The 26,932-nt window shown below is 45.3% G+C and overlaps 3 protein-coding genes across 3 annotated transcripts in view; all 3 read left to right on the top strand.

The window, feature by feature from the left end:
• Nucleotides 1-14,890, top strand: part of LOC109898421 (inactive phospholipase C-like protein 2) — a 97,230-nt gene extending 82,340 nt beyond the window's left edge. The window contains exons 5-6 of the mRNA XM_031834014.1: nucleotides 3,375-3,484; nucleotides 12,874-14,890. Coding sequence (XP_031689874.1) covers nucleotides 3,375-3,484; nucleotides 12,874-13,290 — 527 coding nt within the window. The 3' untranslated portion in view covers nucleotides 13,291-14,890. The remainder of the gene's footprint in view (nucleotides 1-3,374; nucleotides 3,485-12,873) is intronic.
• Nucleotides 14,891-18,416: 3,526 nt separating this feature from the next.
• Nucleotides 18,417-20,854, top strand: LOC109897597 (uncharacterized). The gene is made up of 2 exons (XM_020492113.2): nucleotides 18,417-19,560; nucleotides 20,265-20,854. The coding sequence occupies exons 1-2, from the start codon at nucleotides 19,336-19,338 to the stop codon at nucleotides 20,649-20,651; spliced, it is 612 nt and encodes a 203-aa protein (XP_020347702.2). The 5' UTR covers nucleotides 18,417-19,335; the 3' UTR covers nucleotides 20,652-20,854.
• Nucleotides 20,855-23,677: 2,823 nt separating this feature from the next.
• LOC109897290 (potassium voltage-gated channel subfamily H member 4-like) overlaps nucleotides 23,678-26,932 on the top strand; it is a 37,419-nt gene continuing 34,164 nt past the window's right edge. Inside the window, exon 1 of the mRNA XM_020491821.2 lies at nucleotides 23,678-24,119. Coding sequence (XP_020347410.1) covers nucleotides 24,044-24,119 — 76 coding nt within the window. The 5' untranslated portion in view covers nucleotides 23,678-24,043. The remainder of the gene's footprint in view (nucleotides 24,120-26,932) is intronic.

Below are 26,932 nucleotides of genomic sequence, written 5' to 3'. Positions count from 1 at the left end.
AAAATGTAAACACTCTTATAGACAGAGCTATGGATGCAAGGTCTGACCATCTAATATATAAAAAACATATTTTTAAGCATGTTTTTGAGGCTGTACAGAATTTGTTTACATGTATAATGTTTACAAACATTGGTAAAACAAGCTTATATTTTGGGTTCTGATTGGATTTGACAGTTGAACTAAGCTCATTTGTATGTTATATTCTTCAAGAAGGAACAGGTATATAAATATATATAAATTCATGAGGTCAAAAATGGATGTAGCAACTGCAGATCTCCCCTTTTAAGAACTGAGTCTAACACCTGTACTTTTGGTTTTGTTGTGAATATAAAGGAGATAAATGAATGGGTTGAGGTTCAGGATATGATATCTCACTGATTCATTTCACTGACAGCTCGTGGAAACACAGTACAAAAATATTCAATCGTCAAATAAATGGGAACCAAACAGCTTAATATAACAACAGTGATTATTATCACTTTGAAAGAACGGGCAGTAGAGTAAGCCAGGCGAGAGAGAGAGATGGGTAGATGAGTAGATGGATGAGAGGAGAGCGTGTCAGACGGCTGGGCACAGAGAGAGAGATGGGTAGATGAGTAGATGGATGGGAGGAGAGTGTGTAGAAGGCTGGGCACAGAGAGAGAGATGGGTAGATGAGTAGATGGATGGGAGGAGAGCGTGTCAGAAGGCTGGGCACAGAGAGAGAGATGGGTAGATGAGTAGATGGATGGGAGGAGAGCGTGTCAGAAGGCTGGGCACAGAGAGAGAGATGGGTAGATGAGTAGATGGATGGATGAGAGGAGAGTGTGTCAGAAGGCTGGGCACAGAGAGAGAGATGGGTAGATGAGTAGATTGATGGATGAGAGGAGAGCGTGTCATAAGGCTGGGCACAGGGAGAGAGATGGGTAGATGAGTAGATGGATGGGAGGAGAGCGTGTCAGAAGGCTGGGCACAGAGAGAGAGATGGGTAGATGAGTAGATGGATGGGAGGAGAGCGTGTCAGAAGGCTGGGCACAGAGAGAGAAAGAGAGAAATGACCTCTGGCTAGAAACGTATTGTTGCTCACCATTAGTATTGTTGTTCGTATCACGCCCAGGTGCTATTTATAACACCTGGATAACCCAGTTACACTACTGCTCAGAAGCAGCTCACTAATAATATATTTCTCTCTTTCCCTCTCTTGTTCTCCATGCCTCTCGGCTGGGGTGATTCTCAGCCACTGAACTGTGGTGGTGTGTGTGTGTGGGGTTTTATGGGCGTGTGCCTGTCAAGAGGGTGGCTCTGCTGGAGGGATGGAGAAATGGGTGTGCCAATGTGTGCCATGGGGAACCGGAATGGTGATGGCATACTTTGTTGAGGGGACTTTTTAAGTGGAGCACAGAACATGAAGGGTAGGGACATGTCTTTGTAGTGGGAAGTTGCTCTGTATTTAGACTTTGTCCTCAAACTCTGAAAAAGTGTCCAGGGAAGCAGCTGTACTCAGCATTACAGTAGCTGTGTACTGTAGAAGTCAGTGCCAATCCAGTGGTAGATGATCTGGACAGTGGACAGATTTACAGCAGTACAGTACAGGCCATAGGACCGTCCGGGGTGGTTATATTACTGTAAGCTCTATAGGCCATGGGACCATCCAGGGTGGTGATGTTATAGTATGCCCTACATGCCATGGGACCATCCGGGGTGGTGTTGGTACAGTACGCCCTACAGGCCATGGGACCATCCAGGGTGGTGATGGTATAGTATGCCCTACATGCCATGGGACCATCCGGGGTGGTGTTGGTACAGTACGCCCTACAGGCAATGGGACCGTCCGGGGTGGTGTTGGTACAGTATGCCCTACAGGCCATGGGACCATCCGGGGCGGTGTTGGTACAGTACGCCCTACAGGCCATGGGACCATCCGGGGCGGTGATGGTACAGTACGCCCTACAGGCCATGGGACCATCCAGGGTGGTGATGGTATAGTATGCCCTACAGGCCATGGGACCGTCCAGGGTGGTGATGGTATAGTATGCCCTACAGGCCATGGGACCATCCAGGGTGGTGATGGTATAGTATGCCCTACAGGCCATGGGACCATCCAGGGTGGTGATGGTATAGTATGCCCTACAGGCCATGGGACCGTCCAGGGTGGTGATGGTATAGTATGCCCTACAGGCCATGGGACCATCCGGGGCGGTGTTGGTACAGTATGCCCTACAGGCCATGGGACCGTCCAGGGTGGTGATGGTATAGTATGCCCTACAGGCCATGGGACCGTCCAGGGTGGTGATGGTATAGTATGCCCTACAGGCCATGGGACCGTCCAGGGTGGTGATGGTATAGTATGCCCTACAGGCCATGGGACCATCCAGGGTGGTGTTGGTACAGTATGCCCTACAGGCCATGGGACCATCCGGGGCGGTGTTGGTACAGTACGCCCTACAGGCCATGGGACCATCCGGGGCGGTGTTGGTACAGTACGCCCTACAGGCCATGGGACCATCCGGGGCGGTGTTGGTACAGTACGCCCTACAGGCCATGGGACCATCCGGGGCGGTGATGGTACAGTACGCCCTACAGGCCATGGGACCATCCAGGGTGGTGATGGTACAGTATGCCCTACAGGCCATGGGACCGTCCAGGGTGGTGATGGTATAGTACGCCCTACAGGCCATGGGACCGTCCAGGGTAGTGATGGTATAGTATGCCCTACAGGCCATGGGACCATCCGGGGTGGTGATGGTATAGCATGCCCTACAGGCCATGGGACCATCCAGGGTGTGATGGTATAGCACGCCCTACAGGCCATGGGACCGTCCAGGGTGGTGATGGTATAGTACGCCCTACAGGCCATGGGACCGTCCGGGGTGGTGATGGTATAGTATGCCCTACAGGCCATGGGACCATCCGGGGCAGTGATGGTACAGTACGCCCTACAGGCCATGGGACCATCCAGGGTGGTGATGGTATAGCATGCCCTACAGGCCATGGGACCATCCAGGGTGGTGATGGTATAGTACGCCCTACAGGCCATGGGACCATCCGGGGTGGTGATGGTATAGCATGCCCTACAGGCCATGGGACCATCCAGGGTGGTGATGGTATAGCATGCCCTACAGGCCATGGGACCATCCAGGGTGGTGATGGTATAGCATGCCCTACAGGCCATGGGACCGTCCGGGGTGGTGATGTTATAGTATGCCCTACAGGCCATGGGACCATCCGGGGTGGTGATGGTACAGAACAACCTACAGCTGAAGATGAATAACATTATTTTATTGTCCAAATGGACAGACGGTCCAACGGACTTCCACTTTATCCTAACACCTCTGACCTTGGCGGACGGTACCCTATGAACAGTTCAATCAAATATTGTGTTTGTGTTTGTCCAGGACTGGATTTCCATGTAGACCTTCACAGGATCGGGGCGAAGGAGGGCCTGAAAGGCCGGAAGCTACATAAAGCCATGGAGAGCTACGCCTGGAACATCACCGTCCTCAAGGTATGAGTACAGTACATCCATCCATCCATCCTAAAACACAGGAAACTCTTTGACAAGATACTGTACTATTAAAGACTAATGGATAGTGTACTGTATCGTGTACATCCACACACTTTGTCAAGATAACACTATCAATGTATGGCTAGTGCATCATTCCTTAGAAATACTGCTTCGGTCTGCATAAGTTCACAAGGTTATTGATTTGAAACAACTTCCAGTAATTTATAGAAGTGATGTTGCTGCTCTACTCTCCCAAGAGATTACATCTTAAGACAGCAATTTGGCTAATTGGCACCTCCCTTCTTTGTAATCCTTAAATCTCTTAATTAAATGGTGCAGCTCCAGCCTACAGCTGTATCAGTGGGCTCAGCAGTAACTAACATGATAACACATCCCACATGAAAGAATACCTTAGTGTACTATTTACATTTTAGGGGGGTGAGGGGTCTTAGCAGAGTAGGAGGGTTATTTAAGATACTGTTTGAAGAAGTAGGGTTTCAGATGATTTCGGAAGATGGGCAGAGACTCTGCTGCTTCAGTGGGAAGCTGGTTCCACCATTGCAGTGCCAGGACAGAGAAGAGCTTTGACTGGCCTGAGCGGGAGCTGCCCTCCTAGGGGTGGGCGGGACAAGAGACCAGAAGTGGCAGAATGGAGTACTCAGGTTGGGGTGTAGAGTTTGAGCATAGACTGAAGGTAGGGAGTGGCAGTTCCTCTTGCTGTTCTGTAGTTAAGCACCATGGTCTTGTAGCGGAAGTGAGCTTCAACTGGAAGCCAGTGGAGTGTCAGAGAAGCGGGGTGACATGAGAGAACTTGGGAAGGTTGAAAACCAGGTTGGCTGCAGTGTTCTGGATAAGTTGCAGGGGTTTGATGGCACAAGCGGGGAGCCCAACAAACAGCGAGTTGCAGTAGACCAGAAGGCAGAGGACAAGTGCCTGGATTAGGACCTGCGCTGCTTCCTGTGTGAGGTAGGGTTGTACTCTACGGATTTTGTAGAGCATGAACCTGCAGGAGCGGGTCACTGCTTTGATGTTTGCAGAGAACAACAGGTTGTTGTCCAGTGTCACTCCAAGGTTCTTTGCACTCTGGGAGTGTGACACTGTGGAGTTGTCAACCGTGATGGAGAGGTCTTTGAGCGGGCAGGCCTTCCCCAGGAGGAAGAGTCAAGGTTGAGCTTGAGGTGGTGGGCCAACATCCAAGTTGAGATATCTGCCAAGCATGCAGAGATGCGTGTCACCACCTGGGTGTCAGAAGGGGGAATGGAGAAAAGGGGTTGAGTGTCATCCGCATAGCAATGATAGGAGAGACCATGTGAGGATATGACGGAGCTGAGCGATTTGGTGAATAGAGAGAAGAGGAGAGGGCCTAGAACCGAGCCCTGGGGGACACCAGTAGTGAGAATACGTTGGGCAGACACAGATCCTCTCCATGTCACCTGGTAGGAGCGGCCTGCTAGGTAGGATTCAATCCAAAAGTGGGCATTGCCTGAGACGTCCAGCCCTGAGACGGTGGAAAGGAGGATCTGATGGTTCACAGTGTCGAAGGCAACGGATAGATCTAGGAGGATGAGAACAGAGGAGAGAGAGTCAGCTTTGGAAGAGCGAAAATCCTCCGTGACACAGAAGAGCAGTCTAGGTTGAGTGACCCATCTTGAAGCCTTGACTGGTTAGGGTCAAGAAGGTCGTTCTGAGAGAGATAACGAGAAAGTTGATCAGAGACAACATGCTCAAGTGTTTTGGAAAGAAAAGAAAGAATGGATACAGGTCTGTAGGTTTTGATACCAGATGAGTAGTGTGTTGGTTTCTTGAGGATGGTAGTGACTCGGGCCATTTTGAAGTCAGAGGGGACGCAGCCAGTGGTCTGTGATGAGTTGATGAGGGAAGTGAGGAATGGGAGAAGGTCTCCAGAGATGATCTTGAGAAGGGGATGGGGTCGAGTATTCACTGGGATGGGGTCGAGTATTCACTGTAGTGTTTTTGCAGACTTTGCTGTAGTATTAACTGTAGTATACTGTAGTATTTACAGTTAACTATAGTATAAATACTATAGTAAAATAAAACTGTAGTATATATAGTCGTGGCCAAAAGTTTAGAGAATGACACAAATATGAATTTTTACAAAGTCTGCTGCCTCAGTATGATGGCAATTTGCATATACTCCAGAATGTTATGAATAGTGATCAGATGAATTGCAATTAATTGCAAAGTCCGTCTTTGCCATGCAAATGAACTGAATCCACCCAAAAAACATTTCCACTGCATTTCATCCCTGCCACAAAAGGACCAGCTGACATCATGTCAGTGATTGTCTCGTTAACACAGGTGTGAGTGTTGACGAGGACAAGGCTGGAGATCACTCTGTCATGCTGATTGAGTTCGAATAACAGACTGGAAGATTCAAAAGGAGGGTGGTGCTTGGAATCATTGTTCTTCCTCTGTCAACCATGGTTACCTGCAAGGAAACACGTGGCGTCATCATTGCTTTGCACAAAAAGGGCTTCACAGGCAAGGATATTGCTGCCAGTAAGATTGCACCTAAATCAACCATTTATCGGATCATCAAGAACTTCAATGAGAGCGGTTCAATTGTTGTGAAGAAGGCTTCAGGGCGCCCAAGAAAGTCCAGTAAAAGGTAGAAGGATTGGACTGCTGAGGACTGGTGTCATTTTCTCTGATGAATCCTCTTTCCGATTGTTTGGGGAATCCGGAAGAAAGCTTGTCCGGAGAAGACAAGGTGAGCGCTACCATCAGTCCTGTGTCATGCCAACATTAAAGCATCCTGAGACCATTCATGTATGGGGCTGCTTCTCAGGCAAGGGAGTGGGTTCACTCACAATTTTGCCTAAGAACAAACAAAACCCCACAAATTCTGACAAACTCCAAGCATTGATTATGCAAGAATGGGCTTACCATCAGTCAGGATGTGGCCCAGAAGTTAATTGACAGCATGCCAGGGCGGATTGCAGAGGTCTTGAAAAAGAAGGGTCAACACTGCAAATATTGACTCTTTGCATCAACTTCATGTAATTGTCGATAAAAGCCTTTGACACTTATGAAATGCTTGTAATTATTCTTCAGTATTACATAGTAACATCTGACAAAAATATCTAAAGTCACTGAAGCAGCAAACTTTGTGAAAATGAATACTTCTCAAAACTTTTGGCCACGACTGTATTCTGCAGTATACTACAACATTCTATAGTAAATACTACACATGATTGAGGGATACCACAGTGTGTAGTATAGTATTCTACAGTATACTATTTTTTACTATAGAATTCTATGGTAAGTACTGTAATATTCTATAGTAAATTGTAGTATTTTTTTCATGTAGGATGATACCATTGCACGCCATTTGTTAGCCGACATGCACAGTAGGCTCCACCCCTCTCCACCATCACCCCCTCTCCCTGGAGTTTTGACCCAGCAGACGTGCCCTTAGGTGGGCCATTGGTGTCACACTCTCCCCCTTCTCTCTCCCCTCTTCATCTCTCTCTCCTTTCCCCTCTATGTCCCCTCTCTCTCCTCTATATTCCCTCTCTCTCCTCTCTCCCTTCTCTGCCCTCTCTCCTTTCCCCTCTATGTTCCCTCTCTCTCCTCTCTCCCTTCTCTGCCCTCTCTCCCGTCTCCTCGCCTGTAAACACAGGCCCACAATCATATAAAGCAGGGCCCAACGCCCTCGTTTCACAGCCTCAGTGAATCATTACCCGTGGTAATAGCAACACTGATAAAGCACGAAGCCTCGCCACCATCTCGCCAAGACACAAATAAGGACATAGAGGGAATGTGTGATGTGTGTTTTCGATCTCATCTGGATGTAATTCTTCAGGATTGAGTGAAGTGTTTAGCCTGGTTTGGGGCTCTGCCGGGCTGGCAGCCAGAGAGAGAGGGAGCATGTGACCAGGGATACATTTGACTCCCCAGGACCTTTTTATCAGGGAGACGTCTGGGCTGCATCAAACAGGACCAGAAACGGGAAAGGATAGAAGGATAGAAGTGGGAAAGGATAGAAGACAGGATGGAAATAGATATAATATATAATATAGCTCAAATGTAGAGCCACGAGACAATGTTAACAGTAGTTTGAGATGCACCTTCAAAAAGTGTGTTGCTCAGCCTATTTTGTTTGGACTCATTGTTCGTTGGCAGCCTATGTGGCTGGCAGTCTTATCTTAGTTAAGCTTTAATTCACTCTATAGTACTGAAGGACTTAAGCACTTAAGAAGCCTCACGTGGACACACAAAACCTAAGACCTTACCCACTCCATCCCTCCACCCCTCATCCTTCTCCCTCCTTCCTCGTCTCTGTACGGGGAGTTGTGGGTACAGGCTGCATGTCCGTATCTACATAGCACAGCAGACACGGGCACATTATCAGCCAAAATACCTCTCTTTATGGTGGTGAACATTTGGTATGAGGCAGTGTGGTCTGTGTGTGCCAGCCAGGCTTGGCAGCCCAAGTCCAGGCAGCCACCTCTCCATTCAGCCCAACTCACTGGTTTCACAGCCCACAGACTCCATGTGGGTACCCAGCCTGCCAGCTGTGGTAGGGGCTAGAGAGTAAGAGAGTGTGAGAGAGAGAGGATAAAAGAAGGTGCTAAGAGAAAATTGTGGATCCCCCCCCCAGCAGCACCAGCTAGTCTGATTCTCTAGATACAGTATTGTTCTTGAAGCATAGTAACTTAGAAGTCAATGATTAAAGGACTGTCCATGTTGAAGCTCCTCCTGTCACCAGTCTGTCTCTATGCCTAGTGCTCTCTTCACAGCTAATCTATAGTCTCACTGAGTCCTCCTCCCATATATTCAGATCTGGAGGCAAATTGGAGGTTGAGATAAACCTTCCCATAAAAATAAATAATCATAGAAACAGATGAATGGACTGTGTTAAGGACGAGGAAAGAACAACTGTGACTGGTTAGGAGTTCTACAGATGGAGATGTGTGATTGGTGGTTCTGTGGAGCCTCAGCCGTGGCTAACTCCCAATGGAACGCTGTGCTGCAGGCCAGGCCAGCTGCGGGGGTGAGTGGACCCGTAGCCATGGTTGAGCTCAACCCATGGTGATTAGGTTTCGGTACCACCAGCCAAGACCCTGACTGGCACAGCAGCACCAGCTTTGTGACTCCCACGGGAACATTACATAATTTCTCAAACATCTGATTTATTCATGTTGTTGGAGTGGATTGTGTTCTGAGGCCCTTCATGTAGAAGACTTGTCGCTAAGCATTACCCTCATGTGAGAAGGGAACGAGGCATTTTGTCCAGAGTTGTACCCTCAACCCCCCTATGCTAAACGCCACTCTAACCTGTCTGCCCAGTGGCAATGGGTAGTACAAATCAAATCAAATCAAATTTATTTATATAGCCCTTCGTACATCAGCTGATATCTCAAAGTGCTGTACAGAAACCCAGCCTAAAACCCCAAACAGCAAGCAATGCAGGTGTAGAAGCACGGTGGCTAGGAAAAACCCCCTAGAAAGGCCAAAACCTAGGAAGAAACCTAGAGAGGAACCAGGCTATGTGGGGTGGCCAGTCCTCTTCTGGCTGTGCCGGGTGGAGATTATAACAGAACATGGCCAAGATGTTCAAATGTTCATAAATGATCAGCATGTTCGAATAATAAGAAGGCCCCGGACAGGGCCAAACAGGAAGGATATAACCCCACCCACTTTGCCAAAGCACAGCCCCCACACCACTAGAGGGATACCTTCAACCACCAACTTACCATCCTGAGACAGTATAGCCCACAAAGATCTCCGCCATGGCACAACCCACGGGGGGGCGCCAACCCAGACAGGATGACCACATCAGTGAATAAACCCACTCAGGTGACGCACCCCTTCCAGGGACGGCATGAGAGGGCCCCAGTAAGCCAGTGACTCAGCCCCTGTAATAGGGTTAGAGGCAGAGAATCCCAGTGGAAAGAGGGGAACCGGCCAGGCAGAGACAGCAAGGGCGGTTCGTTTCTCCAGAGCCTTTCCGTTCACCTTCCCACTCCTGGGCCAGACTACACTCAATCATATGACCCACTGAAGAGATGAGTCTTCAGTAAAGACTTAAAGGTTGAGACCGAGTTTGCGTCTCTGACATGGGTAGGCAGACCGTTCCATAAAAATGGAGCTCTATAGGAGAAAGCCCTGCCTCCAGCTGTTTGCTTAGAAATTCTAGGGACAATTAGGAGGCCTGCGTCTTGTGACCGCAGCGTACGTGTAGGTATGTACGGCAGGACCAAATCAGAGAGATAGGTAGGAGCAAGCCCATGTAATGCTTTGTAGGTTAGCAGTAAAACCTTTAAATCAGCCCTTGCTTTGACAGGAAGCTAGTGTAGAGAGGCTAGCACTGGAGCAGATTCAACAGAAGATCTCTTTGTTTCTTGGGACCTAGAACAAGCATCTCTGTTTTGTCCGAGTTTAAAAGTAGAAAGTTTGCAGCCATCCACTTCCTTATGTCTGAAACACATGCTTCTAGCAAGGGCAATTTTGGGGCTTCACCATGTTTCATTGAAATGTACAGCTGTGTACAGCCCGACAGACAGGCAGGCAGACACACCTAGTACAGGCAGGACATATTCCTTGGTCCCCGCCTCAAACAGCATCGTCCCACAGGGACGTCGCTCAGGCTCCCTTAGCCAGCTAACTGCTGACGACGGCAGGGTGGTGATGAGACTCAAGAGAGCTTCAGAGACAAACCGAGTCAGAGAATAAGGGACGGTTGCTGTTGAGGTGGGCTGTGAAGGGATGTGGTGGGTGGGATGTAGAGAGAAGACAAGGAAGAGAAGAGGGGAGTGTTAAGTATTTAGTAGTGAGGGTCTGTGTTTCTTTTTTTTAGGGACACAAGTTCTGTAAGGGGGCTGGTTTTGTTTTGTTGTTGAGGATGCAGCCTCTACGTCTTTCCAGTCTGAGTGTCTACGGAGATGAATCCAGGCCCACAACACTACAGAATAGAGCCAGCGGGGCTGCAGTAGCCCATTCTCTCATTCAGAAACCAAGGCAGCCACAGAAACTGCCCTGATTGACCTGATACAACGCCATAAAGCGGGATGTCAGATAAAGCGGGATGCCTGCCCTGACCACTTCCTCCCCATCTGGCACGGTTTAATCTCTGGGGTGTTCCTAAATAAAGAGGACGATAATGATGGTGTGGGATCACTTATCAACAGATTACTTTTGAAGGGGCTCTGAGGAACCGCAGAGAATTCCACCAACCACACTGCAGCATGGATGTAGGCTGCCATCTGCTGGCTAAAATAATGTAGTGCATTACATTGTATTTGTCACATGCTTTGTAAACAACAGGTGTAAACTAACAGCAAAAAGCTTACTTTTTCAACAATGCAGAGTTAAAGATAAAAAACAGAAATAGTGACACAGGGAATAACGCATAACAATGACGAGTTAAAATAACATGGCTATATACATGGAATACCAATACTGAGTCGATGTGCAGGGGTACGAGGTAATTGAGGTAGCTATATACATATACAGTGCCTTGCGAAAGTATTCGGCCCCCTTGAACTTTGCGACCTTTTGCCACATTTTGTGAAGAATCAACAAGTGGGACACAATCATGAAGTGGAACGACATTTATTGGATATTTCAAACTTTTTTAACAAATCAAAAACTGAAAAATTGGGCGTGCAAAATTATTCAGCCCCTTTACTTTCAGTGCAGCAAACTCTCTCCAGAAGTTCAGTGAGGATCTCTGAATGATCCAATGTTGACCTAAATGACTAATGATGATAAATACAATCCACCTGTGTGTAATCAAGTCTCCGTATAAATGCACCTGCACTGTGATAGTCTCAGAGGTCCGTTAAAAGCGCAGAGAGCATCATGAAGAACAAGGAACACACCAGGCAGGTCCGAGATACTGTTGTGAAGAAGTTTAAAGCCGGATTTGGATCCAAAAAGATTTCCCAAGCTTTAAACATCCCAAGGAGCACTGTGCAAGCGATAATATTGAAATGGAAGGAGTATCAGACCACTGCAAATCTACCAAGACCTGGCCGTCCCTCTAAACTTTCAGCTCATACAAGGAGAAGACTGATCAGAGATGCAGCCAAGAGGCCCATGATCACTCTGGATGAGCTGCAGAGATCTACAGCTGAGGTGGGAAACTCTGTCCATAGGACAACAATCAGTCGTATATTGCACAAATCTGGCCTTAATGGAAGAGTGGCAAGAAGAAAGCCATTTCTTAAAGATATCCATAAAAAGTGTCGTTTAAAGTTTGCCACAAGCCACCTGGGAGACACACCAAACATGTGGAAGAAGGTGCTCTGGTCAGATGAAACCAAAATTGAACTTTTTGGCAACAATGCAAAACGTTATGTTTGGCGTAAAAGCAACACAGCTCATCACCCTGACCACACCATCCCCACTGTCAAACATGGTGGTGGCAGCATCATGGTTTGGGCCTGCTTTTCTTCAGCAGGGACAGGGAAGATGGTTAAAATTGATGGGAAGATGGATGGAGCCAAATACAGGACAATTCTGGAAGAAAACCTGATGGAGTCTGCAAAAGACCTGAGACTGGGACGGAGATTTGTCTTCCAACAAGACAATGATCCAAAACATAAAGCAAAATCTACAATGGAATGGTTCAAAAATAAACATATCCAGGTGTTAGAATGGCCAAGTCAAAGTCCAGACCTGAATCCAATCGAGAATCTGTGGAAAGAACTGAAAACTGCTGTTCACAAATGCTCTCCATCCAACCTCACTGAGCTCGAGCTGTTTTGCAAGGAGGAATGGGAAAAAATGTCAGTCTCTCGATGTGCAAAACTGATAGAGACATACCCCAAGCGACTTACAGCTGTAATCGCAGCAAAAGGTGGCGCTACAAAGTATTAACTTAAGGGGGCTGAATAATTTTGCACGCCCAATTTTTCAGTTTTTGATTTGTTAAAAAAGTTTGAAATATCCCATAAATGTCGTTCCACTTCATGATTGTGTCCCATTTGTTGTTGATTCTTCACAAAAAAATACAGTTTTATATCTTTATGTTTGAAGCCTGAAATGTGGCAAAAGGTCGCAAAGTTCAAGGGGGCCGAATACTTTCGCAAGGCACTGTAGGTAGGGTTAAAGAGACTAGGCAACAGGATAGATAATAGAAGTAACAGTGTGTATCCATTTGATTAGCTATTTAGCAGTCTTTTGGCTTGGGGGTAGAAGCTACTTTAGGGTCCTGTTGGTTCCAGACTTGGTGCACTGGTACCGCTTGCCGTGCGGTAGCAGAGGGAACTATCTATGGCTTGCGTGGCTGGAGTCTGAAAAATGTTTGGGTCTTCCTCTGACAACGTCTGATACAGAGGGCATTACTGAAACACATGAGTGACAGCATTCTCGCTCTGAGAATTCTTTGTCTCTCTCTTTCCTGTCTCTCTCTCTCTCAGGGTCAGGCGGACCTCCTGAAGCACGCTAAGAGTGAGGCTTTGGACACGCTGCGTCAGATCCACTGTGCCACCCAGTCCTGTGGCCTGAGCAAGAACGGAGCTACCTCCCCTCAGCTCCAACACCATCCACTGCAAGCACAGGCCCCGTACCAGGCCCAGCCCCACCATCCACCCCAACCTCACCATCTCCAACCTCAGGCCCAGACCCAACCCCAGGCCCAGCCTCTGTCCCAACACCTGGCTGAACCCCAGGCCGAGGCCCAACCACAGCTCCAGGCCCAGCTCCATACTCAACCCCATCCCCTATCTCAGCGTCCGCTCCTGCCTCCCCTCCCACCCCAGCCCCCACAGTATAGGGCAGCAGGCTCTCACGATGCCATCTCTGAGAACGAGACGGCCAGCGATGGTTCCTGCTGACCCGTTGCCTGTAGCCGCAGTGGAGTCCAGCCAAAGAGAGACAGGGAGAGGAGAATAGAAAGAGAGAGGGGGCTTGAGAAGCAGAGAGGAGAAGAGCAAAGAACAAAGGTTCCTTTAACACCCCCGAAGATGGACAGAGAGGAGAGAATGAAGGAGAGGGAGAAGGAGAGGGAGAGAGATAGTGAGAAGGAAATAGCAAAAGAGAAGCAGCAAATAGAGCAAGGGATGGGGAAGAAAATTCACCGTAAAAGACAAGAGACACAAGTTTGAATGTATTGTTTTAGAGACAAAGAAGAAATGTCTCTGTCAGCTCTCTCCCCTTTCCTATTTCTCTCTCTTGGATTGGAAAGAGCGAATAGCACCCATATTAGCGAGTTCAGTCAGTCTCTCAGTCAGTCAATTCGTTGAGTCAGTCTGTCAGGAGAGTCTCGCTGTCTTTCTCTGGGCAGTGCCCTGCGGGTACAGGCACCTTACATTGGCATTTCATACCGCACAAGTTCGCCTTTGGATTCCCCTAGGATACCCATAGCATGTCCAGGACCCTTTCTTTCTCTCCTTCTCTATCTTCTCCCTTATGTTTACTCCATATACCTGTAGATCTGCCCTTCCATGCGTCATCCTGAGCTTCAACCCTTTGCCCTTCTTGCCGAGGAGGAGGCTGCCGTTTAAATGCACAACGTAGAGCAGCTCACACGGACTCTGTAGGGATCCGAGCTAGAGGACCATTACTGCACAAATGAACGGCGCTGTCTGTGAGAGAGACGTTAAAGGACTGCAGCTCTGCAGCCTCTCTCTGTCTGTCACTACCTACCTGGCCTCTACAATGATGCACTGGCTCCCCCTGCTGGAGACTCCAACCTCCGCAGGACCCCATACACTTGCACAGTGCCCTTAATTAAGATTTGTATTTTTGTTAACTGTCAATCACAACATGCCTGGACGCTTAGTAGGGGGTCTCCCTAGCGCCTCTCAAGGGGCTGTGTGCGTAACGTCCCGTATGTTGCTGTCGTCGCCCCATGGATGGAGGGAGCGTGGCCGTGCTCTGCGAGGTAGCTACTAGCTAGAGCTCACCAACCAGTTTTAACTGGAACAGTCTGTTGACCCCGTCTGCGCTGCGGAGACTAAAGGTCAAAGATCACAAGAGAAACATGGACCTGGGGCAGATTCCTGCTGTCAATCAAACACACACCTAACCTAAAAGAGAAACTATGACTCTATATAGATGTATACTGTATGTATGTATAAGTAATGAAGAGAGACTTTACATTTATCTCTGATAATTCTCCCTGAAACAAAACATCCTGTTGATATTCTTATTATTGTTATAATTGATGTTAGTTATATTCATATTACAATTATTTTCTATACAGTATATTGCTTCTACATATACAGTGACTTGATACCTGTTGCTCTGTGCTGCAGATCAAGACAGGTTGTGTGGAATGTTGGGTGTAGGGGTTAGAGGTCAGGGTGGGTTTGGGTTGGGGGTCATCATTCCAAAAATTGGATCAAACAATAACCTGACTTGTGTTTCACTGCAAAGTGGTGTGTTTCTGTATGAGCTCCTTAAAATGGCCCATTAAAACTGGCTTCATTGTTCGTCCTGCCTCCTATTCTTCAATTCTTCCACTTTGTCAGTGTCTTCATGCTGGCAGCCTACCTGACATGAATATGTAGGATTCCTTCTGCGGGAAAAGAATGGGGAATTTAATTGCATGAAGACATTCTGAGGCAGCTCCAGTAGGTGGCGACAAATAGCAGGGAACATGTTATGAGTGACAGTGTCTATGAGGGAAATGGGCATGAGGGATTCAGCCTTTTGCCAAAGTCAGGTACGATAGGTCCAGGTCAAATAGGGGATGCTTATATTTGTCCTGTTTTACACCGTGTATTCAGAAAGTATTCAAACCCCTTGACTTTTTTCACATTTTCCTGCGTTACAGCCTGAATTTAAAATGGATTACATTGAGATTTTGTGTCACTGGCCTACACACAATACCCTATCATGTCAAAGTGGAATTATGTTTTTATACATTTCTACAAATGTATTCTAAATGAAAAGCTGAAATAAGTATTCAATCCCTTTGCTATGGCAAGCCTAAATTAGTTCAGGACTCACTCTGTGTGCCATAATAGTGTTTAACATTATTTTTTTATGACTACCTCATCGCTGAAACAGTTCAGGGATTTCACCTACAGGCCAATGGTGACTTTAAAACAGTTACAGAGTTTAATGGCTGTGGTAGGAGAAAACTGATGATGGATCGTCATTGCAGTTACTCCACAATGCTAACCTAATTGACAGAGGGAAAATAAGGAAGCCTGCAGTGCATCATACACAGGCGAAGTGCTCGGAGAAGGTGCAATTTGCAGTTCAAGATGAAACAAACGTATAACTCTGGCTTGTCATGCAAAATTGAAAGCTGGGCTGTACAACATGCAAAAAGGTAGGTAGCCTGAGTCTAGAAACGACTGGAGGGATTCAACTAGCAAAAGAGTGGGTGGATTGGACATTAACATCCTCTGCCTCAGAATAACATCCTCTGCCTCAAAATAAACGGCCATAAAAAAAGTTTTTTGAACATGCCTGAACCAAGGGACATTTGGTGGCAGCAAGTCTCGTAGACAAGTCTAAATAGGACACCCAGGTTATAGTTAACGCTCAAAATAAATAAAAATAGACACTACAGCCAGAATACAGTGGGGCAAAAAAAAAAATTTGTCAGCCTCCAATTGTGCAAGTTCTTCCACTTAAAAAGATGAGAGGCCTGTAATTTTCATCATAGGTACACTTCAACTATGACAGACAAAATGAGGGAAAACAATCCAGAAAATCACATTGTAGGATTTTTAATGAATTGATTTGCAAATTATGGTGGAAAATAAGTATTTGGTCAAATAACAAAAGTTTATCTCAATACTTTGTTATATACCCTTTGTTGGCAATGACAGGTCAAACGTTTTCTGTAAGTCTTCACAAGGTTTTCACACACTGTTGCTGGTATTTTGGCCCATTCCTCCATGCAGATCTCCTCTAGAACAGTGATGTTTTGGGGCTGTTGCTGGGCAACACGGACTTTCAACTCCCTCCAAAGATTTTCTATGGGGTTGAGATCTGGAGACTCAACCCCGAAGCCACTTCTTCATTGCCCGGGCGGTGTGTTTGGGATCATTGTCATGCTGAAAGACCCAGCCACATTTCATCTTCAATGCCCTTGCTGATGGAAGGAGGTTTTCACTCAAAATCTCACGATACATGCACCATTCATTCAGGCCTCATTAATTATTTCCTTTACACTGATCAGTCGTCCTGGTCCCTTTGCAGAAAAACAGCCCCAAAGCATGATGTTTCCCATGCTTCACAGTAGGTATGGGGTTCTTTGGATGCAACTCAGCATTCTTTGTCCTCCAAACACGACGAGTTGAGTTTTTACCAAAAAGTAATATTTTGGTTTCATCTGACCATATGACATTCTCCCAATCTTCTTCTGGATCATCCAAATGCTCTCTAGCAAACTTCAGACGGGCCTGGACATGTACTGGCTTAAGTAGGGGGACACGTCTGGCACTGCAGGATTTGAGTCCCTGGCGGCGTAGTGTGTTACTGATGGTAGGCTTTGTTACTTTGGTCCCAGCTCTCTGCAGGTCATTCACTAGGTCCCCCCGTGTGGTTCTGGGATTTTTGCTCACCGTTCTTGTGATCATTTTGACCCCACGGGGTGAGATCTTGCATGGAGCCCCAGATCGAGGGAGATTATCAGTGGTCTTGTATGTCTTCCATTTCCTAATAATTGCTCCCACAGTTGATTTATTCAAACCAAGCTGCTTACCTATTGCAGATTCAGTCTTCCCAGCCTGGTGCAGGTCTACAATTTTGTTTCTGGTGTCCTTTGACAGCTCTTTGGTCTTGGCCATAGTGGAGTTTGGAGTGTGACTGTTTGAGGTTGTGGACAGGTGTCTTTTATACTGATAACAAGTTCAAACAGGTGCCATTAATACAGGTAACGAGTGGAGGACAGAGGAGCCTCTTATTAAAGAAGAAGTTACAGGTCTGTGAGAGCCAGAAATCTTGCTTGTTGGTAGGTGACCAAATACTTATTTTCCACCATAATTTGCAAATAAATTAATTAAAAATCCTACAATGTGATTTTCTGGATATATTTTTCTCATTTTGTCTGTCATAGTTGAAGTGTACCTATGATGAAAATTACAGGCTTCTCTCATCTTTTTAAGTGGGAGAACTTGCACAATTGGTGGCTGACTAAATACTTTTTTGCCCCACTGTATGTGTGTCATATGATCACATTGGCAAGAGGCCTATATATTCTCATACACTATATATACAAAAGCATGTGGACACCCCTTCAAATTGTGTTAGAGTGTTAACATTTCTGTACTCGGTTGCAACACTCACTACCGAGTTCCAAATTGCCTCTGGAAGCAACGTCTGAACAAGAGCAGCCGCACACAAGCCTAAGATCACCATGCGCAATGCCAAGCGTCGGCTGGAGTAGTGTAAAGCTCGCCGCCATTGGACTCTGGAGCAGTGGAAACGCGTTCGCTGGAGATATGAATCAAGCTTCACAATCTGGCAGTCCCACGGACAAATCTGGGATTGGCAGATGCCAGGAGAACGCTACTTGCCCCAATGCAGAGTACCAACTGTAAAGTTTGGTGGAGGAGGAATAATGGTCTGGGGCTCTTTTTCATGATTTTCAGCGTGACAATGCCCCCGTTCACAAATCGATGTCCATACAGAAATTATTTTGGGATGAATTGGAACGCCAACAGCGAGTCAGGCCTAATCGCACAACATCCGTGCCCGACCTCACAAATGCTTTTGTGACTGAATGGAAGCAAGTCCCAGCAGCAATGTTGCAACATCTAGCGGAAAGCCTTCCCAGATGAGAGGCTGTTATAGCAGCAAAGGGGGGACCAACTCCATATTAATGCCCATGATTTTGGAATGAGATGTTCGACAAGCAGGTGTCCACATACTTTTGGTCATATAGTGGTGTGTCATATCACATAGGCTGGAAGCCTATATATTCTTCTATGTGTGTTCTGCTGTAGTCTACATTGATTTAACTTACTTTAAGTTATTTTCCAACATTGTGATATTTGTTCTACTGCTACTTTGAAAACGATCTGAAATTCGGGTCTTGTAAGCCTCACAGCTGTGAATGTATGCATACGCATATGTCCGGTGTTCTGCAGTGACGTTTAAAAATGTTGCTGTACATTGATGTCTAGAAAATTAGGCTACATAAAACGTGGACTTGTGCAAGCCTCGCTGCTACACTCAAGTATGTGGGTGGGTCTGCAGTGACGTGAATTGATCAGCACCTTGGAGAGTGCTGTCCATTTCACCACCATAGATAGTAGGCTACATGGCTGTTTACTCTGTCTGCTGTGCTGCTATGTTGCGTTTGACACTTTTTCTCTCTCAATGTGTTCCGGTAACTCAGAGCCCCCTGGATAACACCCCCTCACGCTCACTATGTGTTCCGGGACCTCCCGATTTACAAATGAAGCACTGCCCAACGCTCTAACCACTAGGCTACCTGCCGCCCTATAGGGAAAGGGTAAGGGGAACAAGGTGCCTCTACCACCAATAGCTAGGGGGATAAAACAACAAACACACTGTTCTAGGTGTGTCAGTATCCCCGGAGCGACACATGTCATATTTAATACAATAGAGAGAATGATCATTAGCCCTCATTAGGACTGTTAGGTGACCCTCTAATTACAGACCATTTCAGTCAGTCAGCTTCTAAAGGTTATCAGGGATGGTTCTTTGTGTTCCCTCATACCTCTGAGACCATGTCTATTGCTGCAGCTAATTAACCATGTCTCCGTCACCACTAATCATAGCGCTATGTCCTAACGAAGCTCACCGCCACCCTGACATAATAGCATTCCACTACTTTATTCAAAACCCGGGAAATATCCTAGAGATGGTCGGTGGCAGGATCAGAGTCATTAATAAGGACTTCTGATAGACCCTTCAAATGAGCAAACGAGTCAAACAGAAAATGAGCACTGATGGACAGTCTTTTTGTTGATGTCCCCGTCGACTGGACTAAAGATATCTTAATGACGTCCATGGAGGGTGTAAATGAGACGACACAGGGCCTTACAAAAGGAGAGCGGCTTCAGAGAGAGGTGAGTGTAGAAGTGGACCCCACAGCCTTTTGGCAGAACATGTGTTTCAACACAAAGCACCTTCCTACAGCACCAGGGATGGACACAGCATGCTCAACCACCAAGGTAGGATCGACGATGTAACACAGCTTTCTATTGCAGATGTTTTTACTGTGGAATAATTTAAGCTGCTATTATGGGCCTCAGACAAAGGTCATGTAAGGGGGTGTTCAGAAAAGTACATCAGGGATTGTTTTTGGATGCATTTAAATATGAATGGTAATGCTCGCTAATGCTCCCCAATTTGCATGGAGTGTTTTTAGAATAGAGATGGAACACCACTATTTGCACTTAGCGTGTCAGTCGCTGCCATGACATCTTCGGAGGTTTTAGTTCCTTTCAGTCTATTGAATAGGGTTTTTGGTAATGGGTTTAAGGGTATTAGGCGATTACATCGTCTTTCAAAAATAGCAAGACCTTGTCTGAAGAAAATGTTCTAAAACTGATGCTTGTTGGCAGACATGGCTAAAAGCTTTCTGAGATTGTATCTCAGTTAATATTCCTGAGTACGTTTTAACTTTCATTTTTTCATATTAACCATAAAATGATATTAACATAGGCCTATGCATGTCTCTCTCTATCTCACTCTCTCCTTTGTTTATGTTTGAGTTTGCAAGAAAGGCATTTCACTGTACTTTGCATGTGACATGTGAATCTCTCTCTTTCTGTCTCTCTCTCTCTCTCTCTCTCTCTCTCTCTCTCTCTCTCTCTCTCTCTCTCTCTCTCATGAAGTTCTAACACTGAAATATTGTATCTGCGTTTACTCACAGAAGCTCAAGGTTCTCATCTTGTTGCTACTCGTCTCTCATCTGGCCTGTGACGCTCAGGAGGTTGCCAACTGTTGTAGACAGAAATCCCACTCCTGCCGTCTTTACGTCCTGCTCTGTCGCCCAGGTAATGGGACGGGGACAAGGGGACCCCTCACTGATGACGCAGCCGCTGGAATCCTCACACTCGGTAAACGGAAAGAAACTGATGAACGTCGCTTCCAGAGCCGGTTGAGTCAGCTACTCCACGGGTCACGGAACCAAGCGGAGGGAATCTTAACGATGGGGAAGAGGACCGAAGACACAGAAGAACCGCTCATGCGCTTGTTTCCAATTTTAGAGACGGCCCCCACTACCACGGCCCAGTTGGTTTTACAACTTCCGTTCTAGTGACTCATCTGGAAAACATCAATGTTGATGCATCATTTTTGAGTGACTGCGTCAAACATGTATATATGAAAACATGGGTTTTGGGTAAAATGTTCTTTTAAGATTGAATTTGTTTGTGGAGTAGGTGTTAGTAATGTTGTTAGTAATGTTGTAAATATTGTATATGATCTCATTGGTGTAATAAATGTGATAATGTTCACGTAGCACAGTTGAACTTGCTTCCCTGGTGTCTCTGTATTTTAGGTGATGGGAAAGTAAATATGAAGAAAGTGACTGTCATGAGGGTTGAGTCATCGAGTTGTGTCTATGTTATAGCATCACATCACTGGCATCACAGTCAGACAACCCCAATAGCCCCAACCAGCCCAAATCATCAACCCCTCAATCAGCCACGAGCACATGTCTGGATGGGTAGGTGTGTTTGTTCGAGTGTATGTTCCAGAAATGAACTTTTCCCAGAAATACCTTGGTTTCTGTGAAAGCTGGAGGTCTGCTGTATTTTCCATCTCTCTTTCATTCTAACCTGCCCTCCCTCTCCAAACTCACTCCATGATTCTTCCTCTTTCACAGCTTTTCTCATGGGGGCAGCATGGAGCTGCTTCAAGGCTCACGTCTGTGTGGATCTCTGTGTTACTCAGAGGGCACATATTGTATTCTGTTGTATAGCCAAAGATCGAGGTCAAGACCCACTGTATTTCTCCATCATTGCATTACATTCTCTTGCCACATTTTTTGTCCCTCTCTTCTCACCTTGTAGCTTCTTTCTAAATGTTTCTACTTTATATATCGTTAATAACTGAAAAACAGCGTGGAAGTAAAGTCTCAGGCTATTCTGCAGACTTGTTTGTGTGTTCTTCGTGCGTACAGTACTTCCATCCACTCACCTGGTCACAAACACACCGACAATTCACCATGCCATATCGACAGAAATACACCAACAAGCGCTCACCGTGCCATGTTTTCTCTCGGTTATGTGTCAGACCGCCTGGTAGGTATAGAGGAGGTGCTAATTAGAGCAGATGCTTAAGAGAGAGAGGGAGTCTGTCTGGGACACATTTCTATATTCATCTACTCATGCAGTACCAAGCTACCCAGCAAGCACATTTGGTTCCTTCCATGTTGTGGGAATGTACATTTTAGGTTTCCCATTGGTTCTGAGAATGAAGCCATCATTTTGGGGGGGGGGGGGGGGGGTTCTGGGAATGTACAACCTACATTTTTAGGTTGCAGGGAGGTTTAGAGAACATTTTACTATGGTTCCCTGAAAGTTTTCCTGGGAGGTTTCATTAACAATCTGATAATGAAATGTAAAGGTTATTTGTAGTTTTCTAAAAGTTCACTGACTGTTTCAATAAGACGTTTAATAACACTGCTAGTTTAGGTTAATTGTTTTGAACTCCAAGCACAGATAGGACATATGGAAATGAATTTACTTTGCATTAATCATGCAAACACATTTCTTATTTATTGTGGCACGGCATCAGCGGGATTTGAACCTATGAGCTTCAATCTAAGGAATTAGTCCATTGGGCCACCAGGATGGAGCTAGCATGCCATGTTTTTTCATTCATACAAAGCTGTTCATTTTAGTCTATTCAAACAGACTCCAAAGGAAACAAGCACTCATTAACATCAGGTGTGGCCAATTAGTGGACTCGGCCACCACACCTGAACACACTTAACAAGATAGAGGATAGAGAGACCCCTTGTTGACCCTGAGAACAGAATGTATATGTTTTTAAAATAATTCTTAAAACAGTCTTTGAACGTTACTAATGTTTTCTTGTGGTTTTTATGGAAAGTCTTCTTAATGTTCCGAGAACATGACTTTATATAGAACCATGAGAAAACCTAAAGAAAACGTTATGCTGAAGTACTGAAATTCCCACAGAATACCATTGTTTCTTAATATACTTGGAACAATTTGAGAACATTACTTTAAATAGAACCATGAGGAAACCTGTAGGAAATGTTATGCTGAAGTACTGAAATTCCCACAGAAGAACGTTGTTTCTCAATGTTCTCTGAACTATTTGAGAACATTCCCAATGCCAAACCAGTTGGAGAACGTTTCTAAAACATTACCAAAAGTTAAATTAAATATAACCAGGTTTGAACTTTTAGGAAATGTTCTGTTAGAGAAATGAAATACAAAGAAAATTGTTTTTTTGTCAAGCTCCTTAAAATGTGCTGAGAGTGTTCCAAGGCCAAGCAACTATCCTGAACCATTCCCAGAACGTTGTGGGAAGGTTGTATGCAAAATAACCAGAGGACAACCATGCTCTCACCAAGCGCAAAGAAACATGGTTCTCAGAACATTATGTGCTAGCTGGGTAAGATGCTTATAAGACCTTAGAGGCTTTTGATGATGTACAGTATGTGTTTATGTATATACATGTGAATCTTGTTCCTTATATATTCTAAAGCTGTGTGTGTGTGCGTGCGTGTGTGCCTACATGCGTGCGTGTACAATTTGCCTCCCTGTGCATGTCAACAGGTATACATGGGTATTCTCTTCCCTATTTCCTAGTAAGGATACAGGATCAGAAATGGATGATGGCAGTGGTGTGCACAGCAGAAAAAGAGGGAGGGGATGGGGCAGAACGAAAGAGAAAGCCAGATGAGATTCACTGGTCTACTGATTGCCAGTGTTTCTGTTAGATGGGGTGCAACAAGAGAGAGTGTCTATTAGTGTGTGAAGGAGAGAGATGACGAGAGGACAGAGTAAAATAAGGTATAGAGCATGCGCAAGAAGGAGAACGAACAGAGTAATTGATTGTTAATAAACAGTGAGAAGTGGAGAGAAGCAGGGGGCTCTCGCTTTCGGTGAAAGAGAGAGAGAGACAAAAGAGAAAGAGGAAAGGGAGGAAGAGAAAGAGAGAGTAGAGGGTGGGAGAGCGATAGAGAATGGCAAAGACTGTGATAGAGAGAGAGTACAGACTCAGATAACGGAAGTGGCGTGCGCATCCTGCTCTCCTGCTGGGACTAGATGAGACTTCAGACTGATCCGTGAGGAGAGAAGAACAGAGAGATACACTACCTAACTTGATGACTCGAAGCTGACAGTGAGTTACAACACCTTAGCTTGATCCGAGGTGAGAAGAATAACTACCCACACTACAGAGAAGGAAGGAGCTAAAGAGAAAGATTAGCAGCCTTACTTGGGATAAAGAGGAAAGGTGGAAGAAGGAAGACTATAAACCTGAGACTGAGGTAAATGCCACTGATACCCAGCTGACCTGTAGCTGAGTGCTGAGGCAGGATCAAGGAGAAGCATCTGTTGAAGTGCAGACTGCAGAGTCACGTTAGTCTGACTCGCCCTCCTCTCAGCTCTGTCTGTTCGGGGATGGAGTGACTTGGTGAGCCCAGCTCTGTCTTCATCGTTGGACAACATGCCTGTGATGAAGGGCCTCCTGGCCCCCCAGAACACCTTCCTGGACACCATCGCCAACCACTTTGATGGCACCCGTAAGTATACCCTTTACTCAAGCCTTTCTGCCTTTGTGTCACCTAATTGGGATGCCTGCAGTGTTACAATGGGTTTGATTGATTGTAATTTACTGATCATTTACAAGTTGTGTACAAGTTGTGTTTAATACATTGTGACTTTTCATTGTAAGATTTCCACTTTGATTTTGTGTCAGCGGGTCAATGAAAATATGACCACCTTTAACTTTTAGCTTTGATTTTGGCCAGGATTTAATTCGTATCGCCAAAGTATTGAGGAAGATCAGTGTTAGAGCTCGATTTAAAGGCAATGTCCCTGCGTTCGTGGAGACTGCAAATGCTGCGTATGTGGGCTCAATTGGCAGCTACCTTTACATTTTATTAACTCAGCAATACGGATTTAAATATATTTATGACTATCTCATTCAAATCACATGGTGTTTTTTTTTTGGGGGGGGGGGGGGGGGGGCTGCTGTGGAATTAACACAAATTCTCGAAGATGTTGGGGGGTGGGTTATGAACTGGCATATGGAATTGTTTTAAGATGGTCCTACCATGGATCATTTAGCTATTTGATTTAACATTTTAGGACCCTTTAGGTATACCAAAAATATATTTAAGAAGTATTTGATTAAATATTGAATTCGGCCTTCAGTACCAAATACCACAGAAACACATTGAATAACACATCCATCAATGGCAAAAAAGACAGTAAAAAAATTAAATCCTAAGGAATAAGGTTTTGATGTGTCTGTCCTATATCTAGGAGAAATAAGAAAGCTCCGTCTTGTCAAGGTTGAGCTTGAGGTCGTGGGCCAGGCACGATATCTGCCAGGCACGCAGAGATGTGTGTCTCCACCTGGGTGTCAGAAGGGGCTGAAGAAGAAAAGGAGTTCAATGTCATCTGCATAGCAATGATAGGAGAGACCATGTGAGGATATGACGAAGCTGAGTGACTTGGTGTGTATGCAGGGTCGGGTAGATTACTTTCTAAATGTAATCCTTTACAACTTTTGGATTACCCAAACTCAGTAACATAATCTGATTACATTCAGTTACTTTTTGATTACTTTCCCCTTAAGAGGCATTAGAGGCATTCATTGGAGGCATTCATTGGACTCCAGGTGAGTCCAATGAATTACTGAAGAGTGTGACGAGGGAAAAATGTGTGCGTAATGATGGTGGCAGGAGTGCATAGTGCTGGGCAGCCTGGCGCCCTCGAGTGCCCGGGAGGGAGAGTGGGAGCAGGCGTGACATAATAATATGATTCAATTATGTCTTTACATTACTATATATAATTTATAAGTCCAAAAATGGATGTAGCAACTACAGATTGCCCTATTAAGTCTATCAAAAGTGTACGAGTTTGAGCATGTGTCCATTAGGCCTATGGATTTTGTATTTTATCAGCATGAATTAGATTGAGCAATAAAAGGCCCAATTTTATTCCATAGCCTGGGATCCGCACTATGCAGCTGTTGTAAAAGAGCATTTTTCCCTGGCTGTCCACTGGTTTCAAAAACAAAGATTGATAGGCATCTTAAATTCAACCATTATTGGGTTCAAATAAACATTTGGATTTGTGAACAGCCATCCCCAACAACCTCAAGCCGTAAGGCAGAAATAGCTAAATGAGAGAGCAGCAGTGTGATTCACATCAATGCACTACAGGTACCAATAATAAGTGATATCCGTATCGCCGTAGACGACGCCACTGCTGTCATCCAAGCGTTTCTTCAAGTTGCATAATCCTTGGATGCCGACAGCCGTCGCACCATTGGAAGACATAGATTGGACTGTAGCCTACAAAAGCCTATTTCTGATATTTTTCCACGATCCATCAAACACATTTGGTGTGTCATCATAGTGGACTCTGACTTGTGGTCAGACACGCTCAGGTGGAACAAACTTAAAGTTGCGCCTTTTTACAATGCTGATATGAATGTCATTGAGAAAACAGAGAAGTGTCACATTTTTCCCCCAAACATCCTTTCGGAATTTAAAAGCAATCATCTAGTTTTTCAAAAGTATCTGTTGTCTGATCACAATATTTTTGCTGGTAATGTAACGGATTACAGTTACCGTTTTTTGTAATCCCTTACATCCCCAACCCTGTGTATATGTAGCCTGGCGAAAGTACACCCTTCACAGGACACAAACTAATTTAGGGTTGTTTATTCTGTCAAAGTTTACATTTCAAATAGGATAATATAGAAGGGAAATCACCGCAAGTTGAAGTCACCGTAAAGTAAAGTTCTGTTTAAATCACGATCAAGTGAAATAAATCTGTTAGTAAAGTGCATAAAAACAATGAGTACAATAAGTACAAAGTGAAATGCATAAACGGTAGTGGCTCTGCTTTCTATAGAAACACAAGAAAATACAGAGACCACAATGTTCAGTTAGAATGGACCTCTAACATTTCAGATATCTGGGTACAAGATGACCATAAACAGAATGACATTGTGCATGAAAAACAAAAATACATTTAGTCCTAAAACAATAGGAATACTTACAAACACACTGTCCACGTGATACCCTAACCCCTCATGGAACAGTAGATCCTCATCTCACCCAGAATGGACTGGGGGAAATATCATATCAATATTTAAATATTTATTTATGATTCAAAAACGAAATACAACACCCTGAAGCTTTACATGAAATAGAATGTCATTGTAACGGTTTTCTTCGGGTGAAAGAGAATACTCAAAGAATATGGCTGCCTAAATATGGTTCCCAATCAGAGACAACGATAATCACCTGACTCTGATTGAGAACCGCCTCAGGCAGCCATAGACTATGCTAGACACCCCCAAGACGAAACACACCAC

Source organism: Oncorhynchus kisutch, linkage group LG10 (genome assembly GCF_002021735.2).
Source record: "Oncorhynchus kisutch isolate 150728-3 linkage group LG10, Okis_V2, whole genome shotgun sequence".
Taxonomy (NCBI): domain Eukaryota; kingdom Metazoa; phylum Chordata; class Actinopteri; order Salmoniformes; family Salmonidae; genus Oncorhynchus; species Oncorhynchus kisutch.
This window is presented reverse-complemented; position numbering and strand designations above follow the sequence as displayed.

Bases quoted from the DNA above. Each gene is read 5' to 3' on its own strand.
- LOC109897597 (XM_020492113.2), top strand. From the start codon at position 19,336: ATGGACAGTCTTTTTGTTGATGTCCCCGTCGACTGGACTAAAGATATC. The intron at 19,561-20,264 runs GTAGGATCGACG...GTTTACTCACAG, and splicing joins CAGCATGCTCAACCACCAAG to AAGCTCAAGGTTCTCATCTT.